This window comes from Hoplias malabaricus, chromosome 7 (genome assembly GCF_029633855.1).
Source record: "Hoplias malabaricus isolate fHopMal1 chromosome 7, fHopMal1.hap1, whole genome shotgun sequence".
NCBI lineage: Eukaryota > Metazoa > Chordata > Actinopteri > Characiformes > Erythrinidae > Hoplias > Hoplias malabaricus.
In genome coordinates this window covers 17,797,772-17,816,960 of record NC_089806.1, presented here as the reverse complement: position 1 = coordinate 17,816,960, position 19,189 = coordinate 17,797,772, and the positions used below count along the sequence as shown (strand labels likewise).

The 19,189-nt window shown below is 42.0% G+C and overlaps 1 protein-coding gene across 1 annotated transcript in view; it reads right to left on the bottom strand.

The window, feature by feature from the left end:
* The window catches only part of LOC136702497 (kelch-like protein 29), a 216,394-nt gene that overhangs the window by 1,342 nt on the left and 195,863 nt on the right, over nucleotides 1-19,189 (bottom strand). Inside the window, exons 12-13 of the mRNA XM_066677586.1 lie at nucleotides 6,432-6,625; nucleotides 193-337 (exon numbers count right to left, since the gene is read on the bottom strand). Of these exons, the coding sequence (XP_066533683.1) occupies nucleotides 193-337; nucleotides 6,432-6,625 (339 nt within the window). The remainder of the gene's footprint in view (nucleotides 1-192; nucleotides 338-6,431; nucleotides 6,626-19,189) is intronic.

The following is a 19,189-nucleotide window of genomic DNA, read 5'->3' as shown; positions in this document are numbered from 1 at the left end:
TTACGTGTTAAAATTTAAATCTACATTCACTTTACCAAGTAAAAGAACAGGGTTATTTTAACAAGATTTGTGTCATTTTGGAAACTCTGTGTGTATTAATCACAGTGTTCCTTTAATGATGTAATAAAATCAAAGCAGAGGTGATGTGAATGTGAGGAGAGGTTGACTACATGCGGTGTTAATGAGGCGTACCTGCAGAACTGTCTGGAGTGGTTCATGTTGGGCCCTGCTTTGATGTTGCCCTTGTCCGGGTCGTAGATGGTTGTGGCTCTGGCATAAGCTCCACCCAGGATGAAGATGAATCCATTGAGGCTTACAGCAGGGGCGTATTTGTTATCTAAACAACCCCCAGAGAGGCAGGAGGAGAGCAAAAACAACACACTTTTAGCATTTTGATGCAATTCTACACACACTGGAATAACTTTACTTGCATGTGTCTTGATGTCAAAGGCCTGCACGCTTTCAGATCTGCCAGTGCTTTCAGGCCTGGAGTTATGGGGGAGCAGAAAAGCTGTGCAGTCTCTTTTGGCAAGTAAATGTGTTGCTATGACTGACTGCCTGCTGGGATAATGTAATTCATATCAGCACAAACTTATTGTGCTTTCCACAATGTGCTCATGAAATGTCAGATAATTAATGAGGTGGATTACAGACTGTGGAACTTTGTTGTTTGTATCTACTCTGGTACTTTGTTCATGTTCCTGTGCTTTTATATGCTGCTATAGAACTGATTTATTCGTGAAGATAGAATCTTCCAAAGCAGTGTGATTTAACATGCCCCAACAGATAAAAATGTGTTTTTCCCCTTTTCGTTCGCTGGCTATCTTTCCTGTTCTTACCCCCCCCCCCCAACCTAGGCTGGTTATGCTTTATGTTGTTATTAACCAGGAGAATGAGTAATGGCCGCTGTTTTTCATGAAAATGTGCACTACAAACTGGTGTGGTCCACTATTTATTGCCCTCTTTGCAGAGGGCCTTTCGACTGTTGCGGCCATTTTCTTTACATTGAAACAATGAATTTTGTAAAGATCATCCTTAACATACCAAATAAATAAACAAACATCCATCACGAGACGGCAAGTGACTGGCAGCCAAACACCTGGCCACGCCGCCTAAACGAAAGGTCGTCCAGCAGCATATGAAGAAGGTGCTATCACCGAGCCTATCCTCTCTGACAGGGAAATTGTCTCCCAAACGATTACAGCTGGGCCAATTTATCACGCCTATGAATAATTCACACACCATGTTTGAGCTTTTTGTTTTTTCCTCCTGCGTTGGACGCTTGAGAAGCCGTGCACGGAAGGAATGTGTAAAACAGCCGTTGGATTTAATGGTGGAAACATAAACGCGTCGGCTGGCCGCTGTGCGGTTTCAGCAGGCTCCTGAGTGCCGGCTGCCAGGTGCATCTCATTAAAAGCTCTGCCACTCCTGTATGAGTGACGGCCAGATAACACCCCCCCTCTCTCCATGCCACTCCAAACAGTGGTGCTACAGACAGCCCTACAGAGCTAAAGGCCGAGTGAGCCGGGGGGAGGCGTCTTCTCCTCTAACAGCTGTGTCATTCACCGTCACTTCTGCTTCGTTTGCATACGGAGCAAGCAGGCAGCAATTCTCTAAATGCACTGGGGCTTCTGCTGCTGAGAGCCATGGTGCTTTATTACTGACAACCGTTTGCACTAGTTCTCGTATTGATAGGCTGCGTCAGCACCCATACAGATATACAGTTAATGGCCAAATGTTTGTATACGCCTAACATTTCTAACATTTCTTCTGAGACGAGTGTGGTCAGGTCCGAATGTTAGTTTTACATCACAAATGTAACTCCAGCTCATCGCAAAGATACTGCTGTGTGCTCCATCCTGAGCAGGGAGATCCACTACTCCCAAGTCCAGTTGTGTTGAGCATTTCTGTAGTTGTGTGTCACATGATGGGCCTGAAGAATAGAGACTGACGTACGCAGATGAGTGGCACAGACCACTTGAATGAACTTGACTTACAATCGTTTAATTCAGATCCAAACCAGTTCTCGTGTACAAACATCTGCACTGCCGTCAAGAGCTTGTAAAACCCTTGCTCCTTATCTCACTCCACATAAACAACTCCCACACATGTTCTCTCATTCTCTCTGTTCAAAAGCAGCTGTGATTCTATCGGCCGTGTCTGCTACCGGTGCTAGGCCCATGTTATTGTACGCCAAGCCCAAAAATCACCACACAAAGGATTCAAACGCAACACAAAGGGATTACGGCTGTTCTTTGATGGTGTGATTCTGCCCCCGGCAAGACAACTCCAAGGTCTCTATCAAATGAAAGGACCGTCAACAGCAACACTAACATGGAACGCATCTTTCCACAGGAGATAAAGGCAGAAGTATACAGTTCAAGCCACCAATTTGCAGAGATGTCTACTTCCATTTTCCTCTAAGCCTGTGCCTCAATGATGGGAAATGGACAAAAAAAAGGAGAGGAGGTTATTAAACAAACAAGCTGCTGGAATAGCCGGGCTTGTGAAAGGTTGCAGGAAAAACGAGGGACAGGAGGGAATTGAGGGTCCCCGATTTTTAATAAACACCTTGAGATTTCTGAAGTGGGACTCCTTCAGTGCATCCCATCTCGCCCTCGCCACTGAAAGCTCAGAGTGCAGCCTGCCACTCCACTTTCAAGGACTTTCATGGTGAAAAAAACCCCTGACAAACACAAGTCTTCTTGCCAGTAATTTGGGAGGCTGGTGAATGTTTTCAGACAGGGCTAGTGGTGGCAGGGAGGCACAGGCAGTGATGAATCATAGTCAGGGTGAAGTTTATAAGCCCCTGACGCAGTCGACTACCTGAGTGGCCAGGAGCTGGATGGCCAATAACTCATCACACTTTCCACAAGGCCCCTGAATCACATTTAATGGGCCTCTCTCTGAAGAAGCACAGCGATTCTATGCGATTTGTACAAGTAATTGTTTTTGATCAGTGCTCCCATGCTCCACTTCCAGTGTGACTTCCCCTCCCCTTTCACCACTACACCTGCACTTCCCTGACAGCGTGTCTGTCAGCAGGGAGTATGGGGATAAAGTAGTGCTCCAACAGTCTTACGGAGCCTGCGACACAGTGTTGGGGATCATCATTCAGACTTCAAAAGTTTGGAATCACTGCACTATTTCAGTATAAACATTAACTCTAATATGGGACACACTTTAAAATAATTTTAGGGTTTAAATAAACACTCAAACAAAGCACAGAAATGTGACAGATGTGTCCCTTAGAGAAGAGTGTTAATATGACTGTGATGAGAAGAAAACAGAGTGTGATACAGAATTAAGGATGCATTAGTAAATGAACTGTGAGCTCATGCCAATGCATAAGCATTTATCTTGTATGTATATGATACACAGTGTCGCTGTCCAAAGAAACACTTGGGGAAAATAACCTTCATAAACTGCAGTAAAAAGATATTATTCAGAGTTATTTTGGAGCATTTCTACTAGTCGATTCATCACGGAAGTTTCATACAGTTGTGAAGGACAGCGATGGTATGTTTCAACATCTACCAAAACTGCCATATTATAAAAAACAGTTTATTATTGACAGTGATGGCATGGTATTATTCTTACTTTTCTGAAAGCAACTGCATGTTACCAATTTTGATGTTCCCTCTGATATCAAAACAAGAATATTTATTCATTCATTCATTATCTGTAACTGCTTATCTAGTTCAGGGTCGCGGTGGGTCCAGAGCCTACCTGGAATCCTTGGGCACAAGGCTGGAATACACCCTGGAGGGGGCGCCAGTCCTTCACAGGGCAACACAGACACACACCTACGGACACTTTGGAGTCCACCTACCAACGTGTGTTTTTGGACTGTGGGAGGAAACACCAAATCCTCACAGACAGTCACCCAGAGCGGGAATCGAACCCACAACCTCCAGGTTCCTGGAGCTGTGTGACTGCGACACTACCTGCTGCACCACCGTGCCGCCCCAAACAAGGATATTTTGCTGATATCTACCTGACACCTGGTGGTGTAGCAGTGACATTTTTATTAGATAGATCAAAGTATCATCAAATATCAGTTTGAATAAAACTCACAATCTGGCACTCTATAATAATTTCGTTTATTTTCAATACATCTGTGTGTTATAAAAGACAATATGGCCGGTGGTTTCAAACTTTTGAATGTTGTTATATATGTGTACCGTGAGTCTGCTAGAAATGATAAAATGTGCATACATTCTCTGACTGAAGACTGCTGGGAAGCCAATTTACATTCCTTTCTGAAGTGGCAGCAAAGCAGATATTTTGATTATCTCTCTTTAGTACTGAGCCTCACAGCAGGAGCATGTTCTCTATGATGACCCAGGTGTGCAACAACCTCCTGGAGACTCTTTGCCACCAGCAGGTTTAGGGAGGAAGAAGGTGTGAGAATGAGGCCGAGGGACAGAGAGAAGGAGTAATGGATGAAAATCTGCAGAAAGCATCAAAATCCCTCCATTACACTCCTCTCTCAGGCTCTGCACCAGCTATAGACTCATTTTCACCTGTCAAATCACTCACTCTGTCCAATCAGGCCTGCCCACAGCCAGGTGAGTGAAGACTCACTCAGAGAGAGAGAGAAATGGGGCACTGTATGGTGCCTGAACAACTCTACCACCCTCCAATGCAGAGATCACTAACATTTGTCCCACACTCGCACCTGAGCCACGGGTATCTTCCACTCTGTCTCTTTGCTCTGATCATCAGCTCCATACACATGATGGACGCTTGCACTAGTTTGCACCAACATGACTTCAGCAACATCTGCCTTCACAGAACACTCTACACTCCATCCCTTATCTCCATACTACTACAAATGATATAAAAGTCAAGTTTAATTTGCTTGTTAAACAGCATTCTTATGAATGTGTCTAAACCTCACCAGCTGATGTTATACAAGTGCATAGATTCAATTTCCTTTAAACTGAAAGGTGCATTACACAATATTCTGTTGCACTGCATTGTATCTCTGTTTCATCAGTTTTGACAGAATTCACATTTTAAAAGGTACATATGAAAACCCTGTCAATTTTTGTTTTCATGTCTGAAAACATGGAATCAGTCATTCTGATTTTGTGCAGCTTATCATGCAGATCACAGGCACTTCAGGGCTGTCCCGCCTCCTCATCTGAATCTATTCCATCACAGCACCGGACAGGAGTTCATGTGAGAGTGCAAAGATGAGGTTAAGTGAAGCAAAACAAACAAAGCAAGCGTGAAAAAAAAAGAGAACTAATTAAATGTGGACTAAAGGGAAACTTGCATTTGGAGTAAACAGAGGCTCATTATCATTTAAAGAAACAGAAGTTAAAACCAGTTGTTCTGAACACAGCTGTCTGGACAGGGGGAGAAAAGTATGGTGTTGTTTGGTCTTTGTGATAATTTGACAAAACCTCTCAGACATTTCATTAAGAACCCAGGGAACTGTGCCAACTTGTGGAAAAAGGGGTATAATATTGCCCCTTTAAGGAGATACGGAATAGTATATACTATATAGCATCCAGTGGCGGATGCTGGTCTTTCAAGGAGGGGAAGCTCAATTTCGGCCTACATCATAAAATGTGTCGTTTTATTTATACGTAAATTCTACCCTCCGTTCCTTTTCAAGAAAATGATCTGTGACCCTGTCGTACCAACAAGGCGTCTTTTCCAGGGACTTGACTAGTGTCCTCTCAATGGCCAGCAGAGCTAGGCTGCTTAAACGGCCTTGGCCCATGTGAAGTGTGTCCACCTGTGTTCCCACGGATCTTTACACCAAAGGATCGCTGATTCGCCCAATTCGCTGTCAATCAAAAAGGGATTCAGCCTCAGACAGATCAGCCAATCATCATGCAGAAGCTGAACGTCCGGGCCAGCCGAGGCCAGCCCACTGCCCCATAGACCCCCAGAGACACTGAGCGTCCGATGGGCGGGACAAAGCCCAGCATTTATCCAATGACTCGTCTCGTTTCGCGGCACTTCGCTGCTTCGCTATTGAACTCTATGGACGCTCAGCGTCCTCACGGTTTAAAGCACTGTGAAACTCCCGGAAAGCCGCGTCTTTACCACGGATAAGAAGTTGATTCTGAACAAAAGTTGAGCGCGTTGTAGTGCATATTTATTCAATGACATGAACAACAGTATATATTTGATCACTTATTTTTTACATTTTAGGGGAAGCTGAGCTTCCCTTGCAGTCTTAGGGCAATCGCTACTGATAGCATCGCATTCATCCTCCTAAGTTTTGTTGTTGTGTGTAGTTATTGTGTATCCTGTATGTTTTCCTACTGTTGTATATGTGCACTCAAGAAGTATAGTGTTGTGTGCTGCTGTTGTGCTGTTGGCTCAACTAGAAATCTGTGAAACCACAGCTTTGGTTATACACACACAGGCAAACAAAACAAATCAAATTCCTTGCTCTGTTTCCTTACCAATCATAGGAGACTCTATGAAGCTCCAGGTGTTGGTTTGAGGGACGTAGGACTGTAGGACACCAGCTGATCGTCCAGCCTCATTCACCCCTCCAAACACATAGACCTTTCCCCCACACACAGTGGCAGCTGCTGAGTGGACAGGCTTGGGTAGCGGCGAGACCGTCTCCCATTGGTTTGTGATGGTATCATACCTGCAGAGGAAAAGAAGTGAAATGAGCTGGTTAGTTCTAATGCCAGCTACACGCTATTTTTACTCTCATCCCTTGCAACAAGAAATGGATCAAGGAGCAGCCATTGTTTTATACTGATCTTCATTATTGGAAAAATGAAGCCAACACAGTGTGGATGGTCTCAGTTATTAGGACCACAATGGAAGAGAATTCCCACCACTGCTGTAGTGCGCCCGGCTGCCATGCCCTGATTGTTCCTGATGGAACGTTCCTGCTTGCCTTTGGTGTGAGCTGTGGGCTAATGGCGGAGCCGGGGGTGGGGGCGCTCATCAGAGGACAAATCCGAGAGCCATCCAGCTGGAGAGCTCATCCAAATGAAGGCAGTTTTCAGAATCCGCAATCAGGGCTCCTTTGAATCAGTTCAGAAGTGCTCCTAATCACCCTCAAAGACTAGGAGATCACTCACACCTAAACTCATTAGTCTGGTGAACAAAAGACATTAACACCACTTATGCTACCACAAACTGCCCACTGCAATTACGTGAAAGGGTTGTTCTTGTTATATGCCGTTCAAAAGTTGAAATAATCTTCATAGTACTAATTTTGTTATTGAATAAACAGGAGATTCAAAATAAACATCACTTGATGCATTTTAATGTGGGCACCTACCAAATATGTGCATTGTATGTATTCAGACGAAGGGCCAAGGCTTAGCAGAAAGAGTTCGAGATGAAGGCCATTTCCTGCCAAAGTGCACTAATACACGTACTCAGCATAAAAAGTTGTTGGGTTTATGAAACATGTGACATCGCATACTGTTATTTAATTGAACACATATACCTTGTCCTTAGATGCTGTTTACATTTAAAAATGGGCTCTTTTTCCACATGCCTGGTGTCTTTTATCTCAATATTCTTGTAATTCAGCTCTATCAGACATTTTAAGAACATCTAATTGTTAGAATCTTAGTAAAACCTTGAATGTTTAAACTTTTTAAGACTTCATATGTAAATAATGTGCTTTTCATGCCTTCATATAGCGAGGATAGTGTCCTCCTAACAAAATCATTCATTCATTAAATCTTAACACTAGTCTCCCATGAACACTTTGACAGTGGCTAATAGCTGGAATGAGCTTATTCTCCTGAGGAAGTGAGTGTGAGTGTCTCCAACAGAGTAATGTTCCCTCTAACAGCTGTTGAGAGGAATGTCAAAATAAACTTCAAGTTTAAGAAAGAGATTTAAATCCTGCTGTGTGTTAATGGAGAGATCAACAAGCTGGGCAAGCCATGGAGTACGGAAAACTGAAGAAGACACTAGATAACAGCATAGCAGACGATTGTGAGACAAATGTTTAATTACACACCACAAGTGTGTTCGGGCCACACTGGCCTTTTGTTGTTAATGGATCATTTACAGGTGAGAAATCAGAGAAGAGAAAAATCTGTGTTCATGAGCAAATAATCAAAACAGAATGTAAGGAATTGTTAATATGAAAGAATAATGAAGTTATATATGGAATGGAGGCTGATTTAACCATGCTTTGCCTTGGATTTATTCAAGTGCAATAATCCATTTTGCCATCAACATCCTGACAGTGGAGTGCTTGGCCTTAAAAGCTTTTACTAATTTCTTGGCTGTTGTGTGCCATCCACAGCACTTAATAATATACACTGTGATGCTCAGCCAAACGCACTCAGCCAAATGATGCACTGTGAATGGGCCCAGGTTAAATCACTGTGGGTGCAAATGAAAAAGAGTGGGCGACAAAGCATAGAGGAGAGCAGGAAGAGGAGGAAAAGGTGTGAAGGATGAATCACATGACGATATCAGTGCAGCATCTGTAAGCCGATGTTATCCTGCAGGATGAGTGTTGCAGTGCATGATGGGTGAGATGTACGCTACGAGATGGTATCATCATTGGTCTACTATAATCATGAGAGCTACTGTACTATGACCCAGATACACCCCAACCACCTCCACTCTCTTCCACTCCCGTCACTCTCTCCACGCTCTTCCCTGTCCAGACACAGTTTAATCACACACAGAGAGCTGGAGGGAGGTGTGTGTTTGATTGGCTGCTTTGATAACCCACAGGGCACTGGCAGAAGATGAGCTCAACTTGAAAAGGGGAGAGTGGGGACTGTTAGAAATACCTAAAGGTTTGGAAATGCTTCCATGAACAGAGATGCATCAGCCTAAAGTCTAACAATGCTCCTTAAAAGCATTAAAAGTATAAAAGTACATTTTAGATTTAAATGAAACACTGCAGAAGTTTTAAAGATCCATACCTTAAAATGTTCATCATTGTAAAAAGTGGTTCGCCTGGAACCCTTATTTTTAAAGAAAGAGTGTAGTGAAGTTTATTATGAATGTAATACGTGATCATTAAAAGCTAAACCTTGACAGTCTTTGGATTTGTGGGAATATTGTGTGCATTAGGACTGTTAAAAACTTAAGCCAATGCTAAATACCAGGGAACTGAAAGGAAAGTTTGCCTGCTGGGGTTAACTGTGTTAGTGTCCTGGGAGAGGCTCCTCCAGTACTGACATCCAACTGCCACACCACGTAGCTGCTGCTTCAGCAATAGACCAGGTTCAGTGATTGGGTACAAATGGAAAATGTGATCCAGCTTGCTCTGCAGGGAAATTCAGCAGTGAGTCATTTAAATCTGGAGGATGGCATGTAACTGCACATCAGAGTTCCTCTCCGACCTTATCGCTACTTCCCCGGCCGCTTGCACGCTGGCTTATCTCACCTAGCTCTCAGGTACAGCCACACAACAGCCTATTGAGAGTGGAGAAGGTCACTGCGGACGCTCCACTCACCATGCCAACAGCTCCACAAGCTAACGGTGGGCTGTTTTCATGCAAAGCCATGCCTGGAATCAATATGTTGATGGTGTGTGTATGTGAGTGTGACGAGGGCAGCCAGCGCCTGGCAAGGTTTCCACTGCATAAATCTCTAGCTGTGTCTGCCAACTCGACTCCGTCAACACTGTGAGCTGGTCAAAGACTCTCTAGTGTACGATTAGGTTAGCCTGGCACACACTGGCACAGCTGAGTTTAGATATAATCATTCAGTGAGATTCAAAGAGGAGATAAACACTCTCTGAAAGTGACAAGCAGGACTGCAGAGGACAGCAGTACAGTGCTGCAATGATGGTTCTGTCCAGTTGGACGGCACTCAGACTATTTGTGCGCCTCAGAGAGATGATGGCCAGACCTGAGCTGTCACCCTGCAGTTCCCTGCACAATTAACCTGTGAACCCGGCGACAGGTACAGCAGAACTGGAGCCTCCCAGGATGCTAAGCATGGAGGCAGACAGGCAACACCATCAGATTAGTTATAAAACAGACAACACATCGCCATTGTCTACCTTGGTGCTCTCAGCCGAGCCAAAAGAGAAAATAATTATTGTTGTTAAAAAGGGACCAAATATGTCCCAGTATCTCAGCTCAGGTTAATAGGCTTAATTGTTGAACTGCATCCAAGAAATAATGCTTGCAAAACATTCACAATTCGCAAGGGGCTTTACTCTGAAAAACTGAGGATGCACAAAATTTAAAATAGATCACTTACTACAAATGTTTACACATTAACCCTAAAGCTATTATAGATGACTCAAAGAAAGATTCTGAATAGACCAAATGGAATTTCTGCATGACCAAAACAAATCATGCACAGCTAATGAGTTTTATTGTATCCACAGCCTGCGTTTCAATGTTTCTTTGTGACAAAGTTATCCATTATTTTGCAATTAAAAAATATGATCTGCTGGAACACATCTATGGTAGGTTCTACGTGCCTTCTCTTAAAGCATGATTAAATATGCTGTTTGATTACCTCCAGTGAGTTTGAATGAAGGAACAGTTAGGAGGCTTAAACCCACAGCGTTACGATGACACTGACAGATCTTAATTATGACGTGCTCCTTTCTGGTATGTTAATAGCTTCATCACTGTCAAATAAGGCAGTACTTCAGAGTCTCACCTTGGTATCTGAGGAATCAGACATTTGTTCATTTATAACATAAGTTCAGTACATTCAAAGAGTTTCCAGGAAAATAACGAGTGCTAATTATATGAAAAGACTTGTGGAAATCCCATAGGTCATATCCAACATACAGAGGTTAATGTTCTCATAGCGTTTAGCGTATAACGGTACATGACTCAATTTCAGTAGAGTCTAGTGCTGAAATGCCAAACAGAGAACTACTCTGGCAGTAAAATGCAGATGAAATCTTTGTTGTCAAATGACCCTTCAGTTTAATAACCACACATCATTTGCGTCCAACAGTTGTCAGTGTGCAGAAAGTTGAAAGCCTAGCAAGAGTCTACAGCACTATTCAGAATAACACACGCCCTGCCAATCAATGTGGAAAGCCTAGAGCCTTCTAAGCCTTTGGAGTAGTACAATATACAATATTTAATCTAATTTATGTTAACTTATTTGTGTTCTTAATTTACCATTGCTGTTGAAAGTAATCCTAGAGTTTGTAAAAAGATCTTCACAAGTCCACTATAAATGATGATAGTGATTGTTGTTCATTACTAAGCCTTCTATATGAAAAAAAAGCAGTGCAATCATTATATTACATCAAAGTATCACTTGTAAATATAGACTGGAAACTGCCCAGCTAGGATTTTTAGATGAAAACTTTCATTGGTTAAGATTTCAAGACGTAAAGCAAGGAATATCAACTAATAACAACTAATGTTAGTGAAATAATCAATTAGATACATTTTTTCAGTGGGTGGGACAAATTCTGAGGAAATATTACTGTAGATGTTCTGGGACATTTAGATTCATTACTGACTGAATGTAATTTTTTTTAAGTTTTATTAGGTTTCACTAGGTTGTAAGAAATTGAAAACAGCAACTGCACACTGTATCACAACTGATAGGCTCATTGTAAAACTGCATACATGAGCATACATACTACTAATAACACTAATAACACATACTAATGTTTGTGTTAATGTGTCTGTCTCAAGTTTCCAATAAAGCTTGGAAAGCTTCAAACATTTAAGCCCAAAACTGTAAATTAGCACTAACAAACTCTCAGAATCCCATAGGAGTGGCAGCAGTAATTAGCATTACTGTAGAAATTATTTATTTTTTAAAACATTTATGGCCCATGCAAATATTATTTAGCCAAAAGCCTAGCTCAATAGTCACAGCACAGCGCTGCTGCCACTGGTTCACAACAACAGTGTTTTTGTTTGCTTTATTTGTTTTGTGTGTGTGTGTGTGTGTGTGTGTGTATTTCAACACTTTACAATGGTCAAGGACCTGTAATTAGCATAGAAAATAGCATAATAAAAGAAAGTTTGTTGTTTTTGAGGGTGACTCATAATGAACAATAAATAAATAAATATACGCTAAATAAGCTAATAAACCAATAAAATCAAGAAGGACATGACTGCTGTGCTGTTCAGCAGCCAAATAATTACAGTTTTCACTTTTTAGCCACCTTCACCTAATCCACTTCTGATAAGACCGGCAAAATCAGTCCTCCCCGATTTGCACAATAATCCCTGTGAATAAATTCATTTGTAAAATATTCTACAACCCCAGACACACACACACACACACACACACACACACACACACAATCATGCACATACACATGCATGCACGCACGCACACACACACTCCACATCTCCTACTCCATCACCACAGAGGGCACCTTCAGCCTCCGTCAGGAGAAGTGCACGCAGCTCGGTGCTCGGCTTTAATTGGATTTGTGCGTCACACACACAAACAGTGACATTACAACTGGACAGTCGAGTAGGTCATACGCCAATTACTGCACCTCAGTCCACAAGCAGCTACAGCCCGGAGGAAGTGGAGCCTAGACTTCATTACCTCGTGGATGCTTCCTGTTTCATTAGCACCGTTTCCAATGCTGCACTGGACTGTTGCAATCCTGCAGCTGGAGTTTGGGAAGGACAAAAATGTGAAAGTGAGTTATTAACATACAGGTGCATCATTGTTATATTTCACTGCCACCCACAGTAGGCTTTTAAGACATGTAGGTCAGTGATCTTCCAGTCTTCTTTTGACTCCCTTCTTGTGCTGAGTCCCTTTTTTTCGTCTGCACTCTTTTCTCAAAGGCCACACTCATACTGTCTACCCATCTATCACAGCCAGGAGGTGATTACAGATCCTTAGATATTCCTAATATATCTTTTCTTGTCCTTTCCCCCATGCTCTCTTACTACTCCCTGTCCCACTGCTTCTCTTTCTTCATTATAAGTGCCACCTTTGGCAGCAAAAACCTCTGGTGTGGCAGGGCTAAAGGGGGGGTGGGGGCAGAAAGAGTGAAAGAAAGAGAGAGAAGGAAAGAAATGAGTTGCCTGCCGGTGAAAGTCGGAAATCTCCCAATGCACTAGCTAGTCATTTATCTGGCTGATGGTGCACAGCCTCCCTGCTACATCCATTACTTCTTCCAGCCTATAATACCCTCCTTGGGCACAGCCAAGATCTATCCCTGTCAACAGACAAAATGTCTGCTCGCTGGAAGGTCCAGAAAAGTGAGAAACACTGTCACTGTAGCTTGCACCACCTCCAGTCTAGCCTCATTATGGCTAGATCCCCTACTTTGCATATTTTATTAAGAGTAGTTTAATGACAATGGTAGGTGCAATAAAAATTTCCAAATGATACAAATAATATATTGCTGTACCTGACAAATTACAGTAAAAGATTACAATCACATTATCTACACTGATTATCTAAACAGTTTTAATTTGATGCAAAATGTTTAATATACAATTTCCACAAATCAGGAAATAATTCCTTTAAATAAGGACCTTGCATCCAGTTAACAGTATTTTCTCAGAGCTTTTGATGTGAACAATTGGCTGCTTAGTACCAAACCGTCCAGTAACTGCAAACTCCAGGTTGGGAAACTTGGAAACTCAAAAGGCCAGATTTTAAGATGTGAAGAACGGGAGTAAGAATTGCTGTACACTTGGCATATTCGAGGTATAGATTCAAGCTAATACAAATAAGCTAATAGGAATATTAATATTAATATACTATTGGACTATGATCTTGGTGCTGAAGAACCTCACAAAACACATGCCTTCAACCTCAGAGAACAGACAGCCTCAACCTCATCATAGCAGCCCTTGTTCAAAGGCATTGCCAAATGACATTTACGTCAATTGGTAGTTCTTCTTTGAGCATTTTACTGAAAACCCCAACTAGGATTTCTCAGGCTTTTTCCATCTGGTAGAAGTTAAATAGTGTTTTGGAGAGTAACATCACATTAAAGTAAGAATTAATGCTATTCATTTTTAAAAGAAGTAATAAATGAAGTCATCCCATTACTCTCTGAGAAAAGGTACTGGTAACACTTCCAACACTGTGTCTAAAGTTAAGTATTTTAGAGCAGAGAAAACATGTAATAAGGCAAGACGTGTCTTTCAGGACAGGAGTGCCGTGAAAACAAATTGTTGGGTTCTTAATTCTTTTAAGCCAGCATCTTTGCTAACTACAAGCATATCCGAACAGATTTATCTTCTGAATAAATAAACACATGTATATAAATCTTCTAATCCTCTTTTGTACCTTACACTCACAACTCACAGTTTGCAGAGTGCTGTGCTAGCAATGCACATCAAATACATCATAAATGCAATGAAATAGTAGAGTTGCATTCATGATGTGATTGCTTGTGGGCTGGTTAATACTGTAGGGAAAGTAAGGAAGGGTAAATGGGGGGAGTCTATCCCCAGACACTGGTTTCTTTTTGAGAACGAGCAGATAGATGTACCCACTCACTGGTTTCACTTTCAATGTTCCAGTTATTCTTAAACACGATTTATAAAGTTCTTATTGGTTTATTTATGTACTTTTCACAAAAAATGTTGGCGAAGTCAGTAGCCAAGTTGCCAGGATTGTGAAACATTGTGCTGGGGGAGATGCTACTCCTCAAAATGGCAAACATTTTGCAGATCGTTTTTGCTAGCTACCCACCGGGGCTATAAATACCCCTCTTGGAGAGGGTGGGCAGAACGAGCTTTGCCTGGCCTCCTCCTCAAGCGTGCTGGACTGAGTGGGAAGGAGCCAGCCACCCTGCTGAGCAGTGAGAACACCGCCCACGGCACACGGAGAGATAGTAAAGGCTGGTAATTAGCAAGGGCTTTCAAAGAGGGTACAGATCGTAGTCAGACCAATTCTCCCTGCTGGAGGAGAGATGGTGGGGCAGAAGACGGGTGCTTAAGTAGCGAGAATGGGGGGGAGCCACAGGAGAGAGTACAGGGCCTCAGCAGGTGACAAAGTTCTGAAGATTCACTAATCCCAACGAGTGCTGGATTAACATGGCAGGGTGCATGAGAACTGCTACATGACTGTGGTGAAGCCCGCAGGGGTGCCACAATACACACCCTCCACCCTTTAAACCCCACAGCACACATACTGAAAATCTGCAGTGCTAGGAAAAGGGATTTATTTACTGATCCTACCAAAATAATAATGCTTAAAAGTGATGTCAAAAGTTCATTGTGTCTTCAGAGCATTTTTTCGTAAGAAGGTGCTACTAAACCTTTAGTGAGTATGCGTGTGAGCGTCAGTTGGGGCCACTGACAGGCCTGACAGCTTCTTCAGGTTACAGGACAATGGGGGTTAGGATTAGTGTCAAAACAGTTTTTTCAGAGGGAAGCTGAACTTCTGGCAGGACAGATTCTATCACAGTGAATGAACCATAGTGGGGGTCTTCTCTCTGTGTACACCGTTTGAACCTAGAAGAGAGTCAGCATCAGCTTTGAAGCGTTGTGTTCCTAGGCCTTCTGCTAATTCGTCACACCGCAATTGTCTCTAGTGGACTTCAGCATCAGCCTTTGCATACAGATTCAATAGACCTATGCTCTGTACGTCATTGAGAAAAGGACATTTTGGTAGACAATTATATCTCCTATATGCTGGGATTTTTTCCCAACCCCCTCACTGAATATTCTTTAAGGGTTCTCACTTGAGTATTGCAGATGCTTCTCTTTTTGCTTTCTCTTTTGCTTTCAGGGTCTTGACTCTGACTGCTGCAGGCGGGTTTGAAGAAGATGAATGATTTTGATAAAGTCAGCGTATTTTAAACAAGACAAAATGTTGTGGTGGTTTTATACACAACTAAGAACAGAGACCCAGCAGCTCAACAACAAAACATGAAAAAACAGGTCAGTGAAGTTAAGGTTTAGTCACAAAAATAATCCAGAAAAAAAACAAAAAAACAAAAAACATACTCTGCGGCTGATTTCAGCTCTATGCAAAAATAAATAAATAAATAAATAAAAACAAGTACACAGGGTTCTGAGAATATAATACCAAGCCAACACCACTCTCTTTGTATTTAAAGGTGGGATAATCAAAAATCGGAAAGGACTGAAGGACACGACTTGGCTGACATTTAAAAACTGCTAACACTGTTTTGCTGTCCTGTGCTTTTAAAAATAAAGGTGCCATAAATGGTTGTTTGCATGATGCCAAAGAACATACGTCTTCAGATGTGCGCCTTAAATCCAGTTTTAGATCCTGGATTTTGTAATGATCAGTGCTGAACTGATTGACTGATTGAACTGAGCTAAACTGTTGATGTAAATGACTGCAAAATCCAGATGGGAGACTATACTTGAGGTCCAGATTTTTCATAGAAGAACAACATATATCTCGCCAAAATGTTTTATTGAAAAAGCATTTTTGTAAAAGAAATTAATAAAGTGAATAAACTTGTAAAAAGAATAATAAATAACTATAATGTACAGGGATTGGACAATGAAACTGAAACACCTGGATTTAGACCACAATAATTTATTAGTATGGTGTAGGGCCTCCTTTTGCGGCCAATACAGCGTCAATTCATCTTGGGAATGACATATACAAGTCCTGCACAGTGGTCAGAGGGATTTTAAGCCATTCTTCTTGCAGGATAGTGGCCAGGTCACTACGTGATGCTGGTGGAGGAAAACGTTTCCTGACTCGCTCCTCCAAAACACCCCAAAGTGGCTCAATAATATTTAGATCTTGTTACTGTGCAGGCCATGGGAGATGTTCAACTTCACTTTCATGTTCATCAAACCAATCTTTCACCAGTCTTGCTGTGTATATTGGTGCATTGTCGTCCTGATACACGGCACCGCCTTCAGGATACAATGTTTGAACCATTGGATGCACATGGTCTTACTGCTGCAATGTGTAATTAATGAAGATTGGCCACTAGGCTGGTCCAATTTAGCCATGAAACCTCCCACACTAAAATGACAGGTGTTTCAGTGTCATTGTCTAACCCCTGTAAATGTCCAGGATTACTGAAATTGGTACATTATGTGAAGGTACTTTAAACCTTTCAACACTTTCTTACACTGATCTGTCGATCAAAGAAATGAAAACAACCAACTACAAACTGTGATTAGAATAAGGCTTATATATCATTCCATTACTTTTACTCTCAAGATATCAGGAACTTGGGTCATTAGATTATGATTAGTAATTCATAATTGATCAATTGGATGTATGCACTATACTGTCTGTTTGCATTATATTTATGCAAAATGAAATTGGCAAAACAATCAGGCACTTATCTATCTCGTTCATAAGCAAATGAGCCCAATCTAAATTTGTACGCTCCCTGACGCACAGCGGAAACCATACCCTGAACAAATTATCAGAGCCCTTCTTCCAATAAAGCAGAGACTGCAGGCAGGCCAGGCGCTCCAGGCTCCTCTATTTGAGCGCTGCTTTGAGTCCCCTGCTGGGCAGGCAGAAAGGCAGCATGCAGCAGCCTTGGGAGATGCCTGATTGAAGACATAATTCCGAATGTGGGCGATTTCATGGTTAGAAGCATGAAAAAAGCTAGAGAACGATGGATGGTAGGCCACAAATTAGGCGAGTCAGGGGCCAAGGGAGACGAAGAGTGCTGGACTTGAGGGCCATAAGCACGAGCCCGTAAACAAATTCTCCCTCAGCAGCGGTGTCAATCACCCTCAGACTACAGGCAAATCAGCCAGCCACAGGAGAGCGGAGTGCTCGACATGCCATGGCCCAGCACTCCATCCAACTCCACCAGCATACCAAACAACCAATGGGAGCACTCTTGTGTGTGGTGCAACAGCAGTGCAAACTGCATTCTACAATGGACCCATCTGACCCTCCACCTCTCATTCACACCAAGGATAATGATTAGATATCAGATCTAATGCAATGCTGACAGCATGTTCTAGAGGCCTGAACAATGTCTACTTTGACTCATTAAAACCTGAGCTCAAATATGTATGTGGCTGTTGCCATGTTTCCTATCACTATATAAAAAAAGCACATGGCTTAACTGTTGGATGCACTGTGAACGTATGTGCATACTTTCTGGGTGAAACTGGGACTGGGTCTGTGGTTTTTTGTATTATTTGTGGTACATATAATTGAGGTAATCATATAGAAAATAGCCAGGGTTAATGGTTAACACCATTTTTTAACTTTGATTTTTAATTAAGCTTCAAATCATATGCTTTCAATTAGTTTATGGGTAAAATCATTTCAAAATAAAAGGGGCCATGTAAACACATCTTAAACACCATCTAGAAAATAAACGTTCTAATAATAAACTAAAAAAGATTAAGATAATCTTGAGAGGAGTCCTAAAACTGAAGATGCAGGAGCAAACAAGCTGATCGCACATGAGAGATCTTGGTCAATTAAAAGACCACAATAACTATGCAGCTGTGTAAAAGCTGTGGCTGTGGTTTTCCATATTTAATCTGTCCTCAAAACTGTAATTATTCTAGTAAGAATGAACAGTACCACTGCTGTATTGGCTGCAGTCACTTGGCTCTGCCCGACCGTTGGACAGGGGAGATATTACAGTGTGTTTACTGAGGCTATAAACTTTTTTGTCTGTCGGGAACCTGCTGCTGTACAACCAGTGCAGCTCAACAGCCACATGTCTCATATTTCTACATTCACTGTCCAGTCTCCTGACCATACAGGAGCACTTTATAGTTTTACAATTATAGATGATCTTACATCTGTTGCTCTTCATCTTTTTTGCTTCCTGTTTCCACCCTGTTCTCCAATGGTCAGGACCCTTACAGGACCACCAGGGAGCAGGGAAGTGTCCAGTGAGCACTGATAAAGGACTAGAGGATGACCAACACAAATTGGAACATCTACCACTGGACCAACTGGAGTGTCTAAAAGATTGGACAGTGAGTGGACACAGTGTTTAAAAACTCAAGCAGTACTGCTGTGTCTGATCCACCAGGCAAATCATACCTGCTCTTTGGTGTTCCTGTGAGGGTCCTGACTATTGAATAACAAATCATGCAGAGCAACACATGAACTACATTTGGTAATGGTAGAACAACAACGTGTCCCTGTATGGTCAGTGGAACTGGAATAATGGACAGTGAGTGTAGAAACAAAAGGGGGGTCATAATGTTATGGTCAGTGTGTATTATATACAATGTCAGTATTAACGTAGGATTGTACAGCACACAACATGTTAAGATCAATATTAAAAGGCATCAGATATTTGTATATCTATGCATATATGCTTTCTTTCAAATCTGACCACGTTTCAGTTATGTTAGAT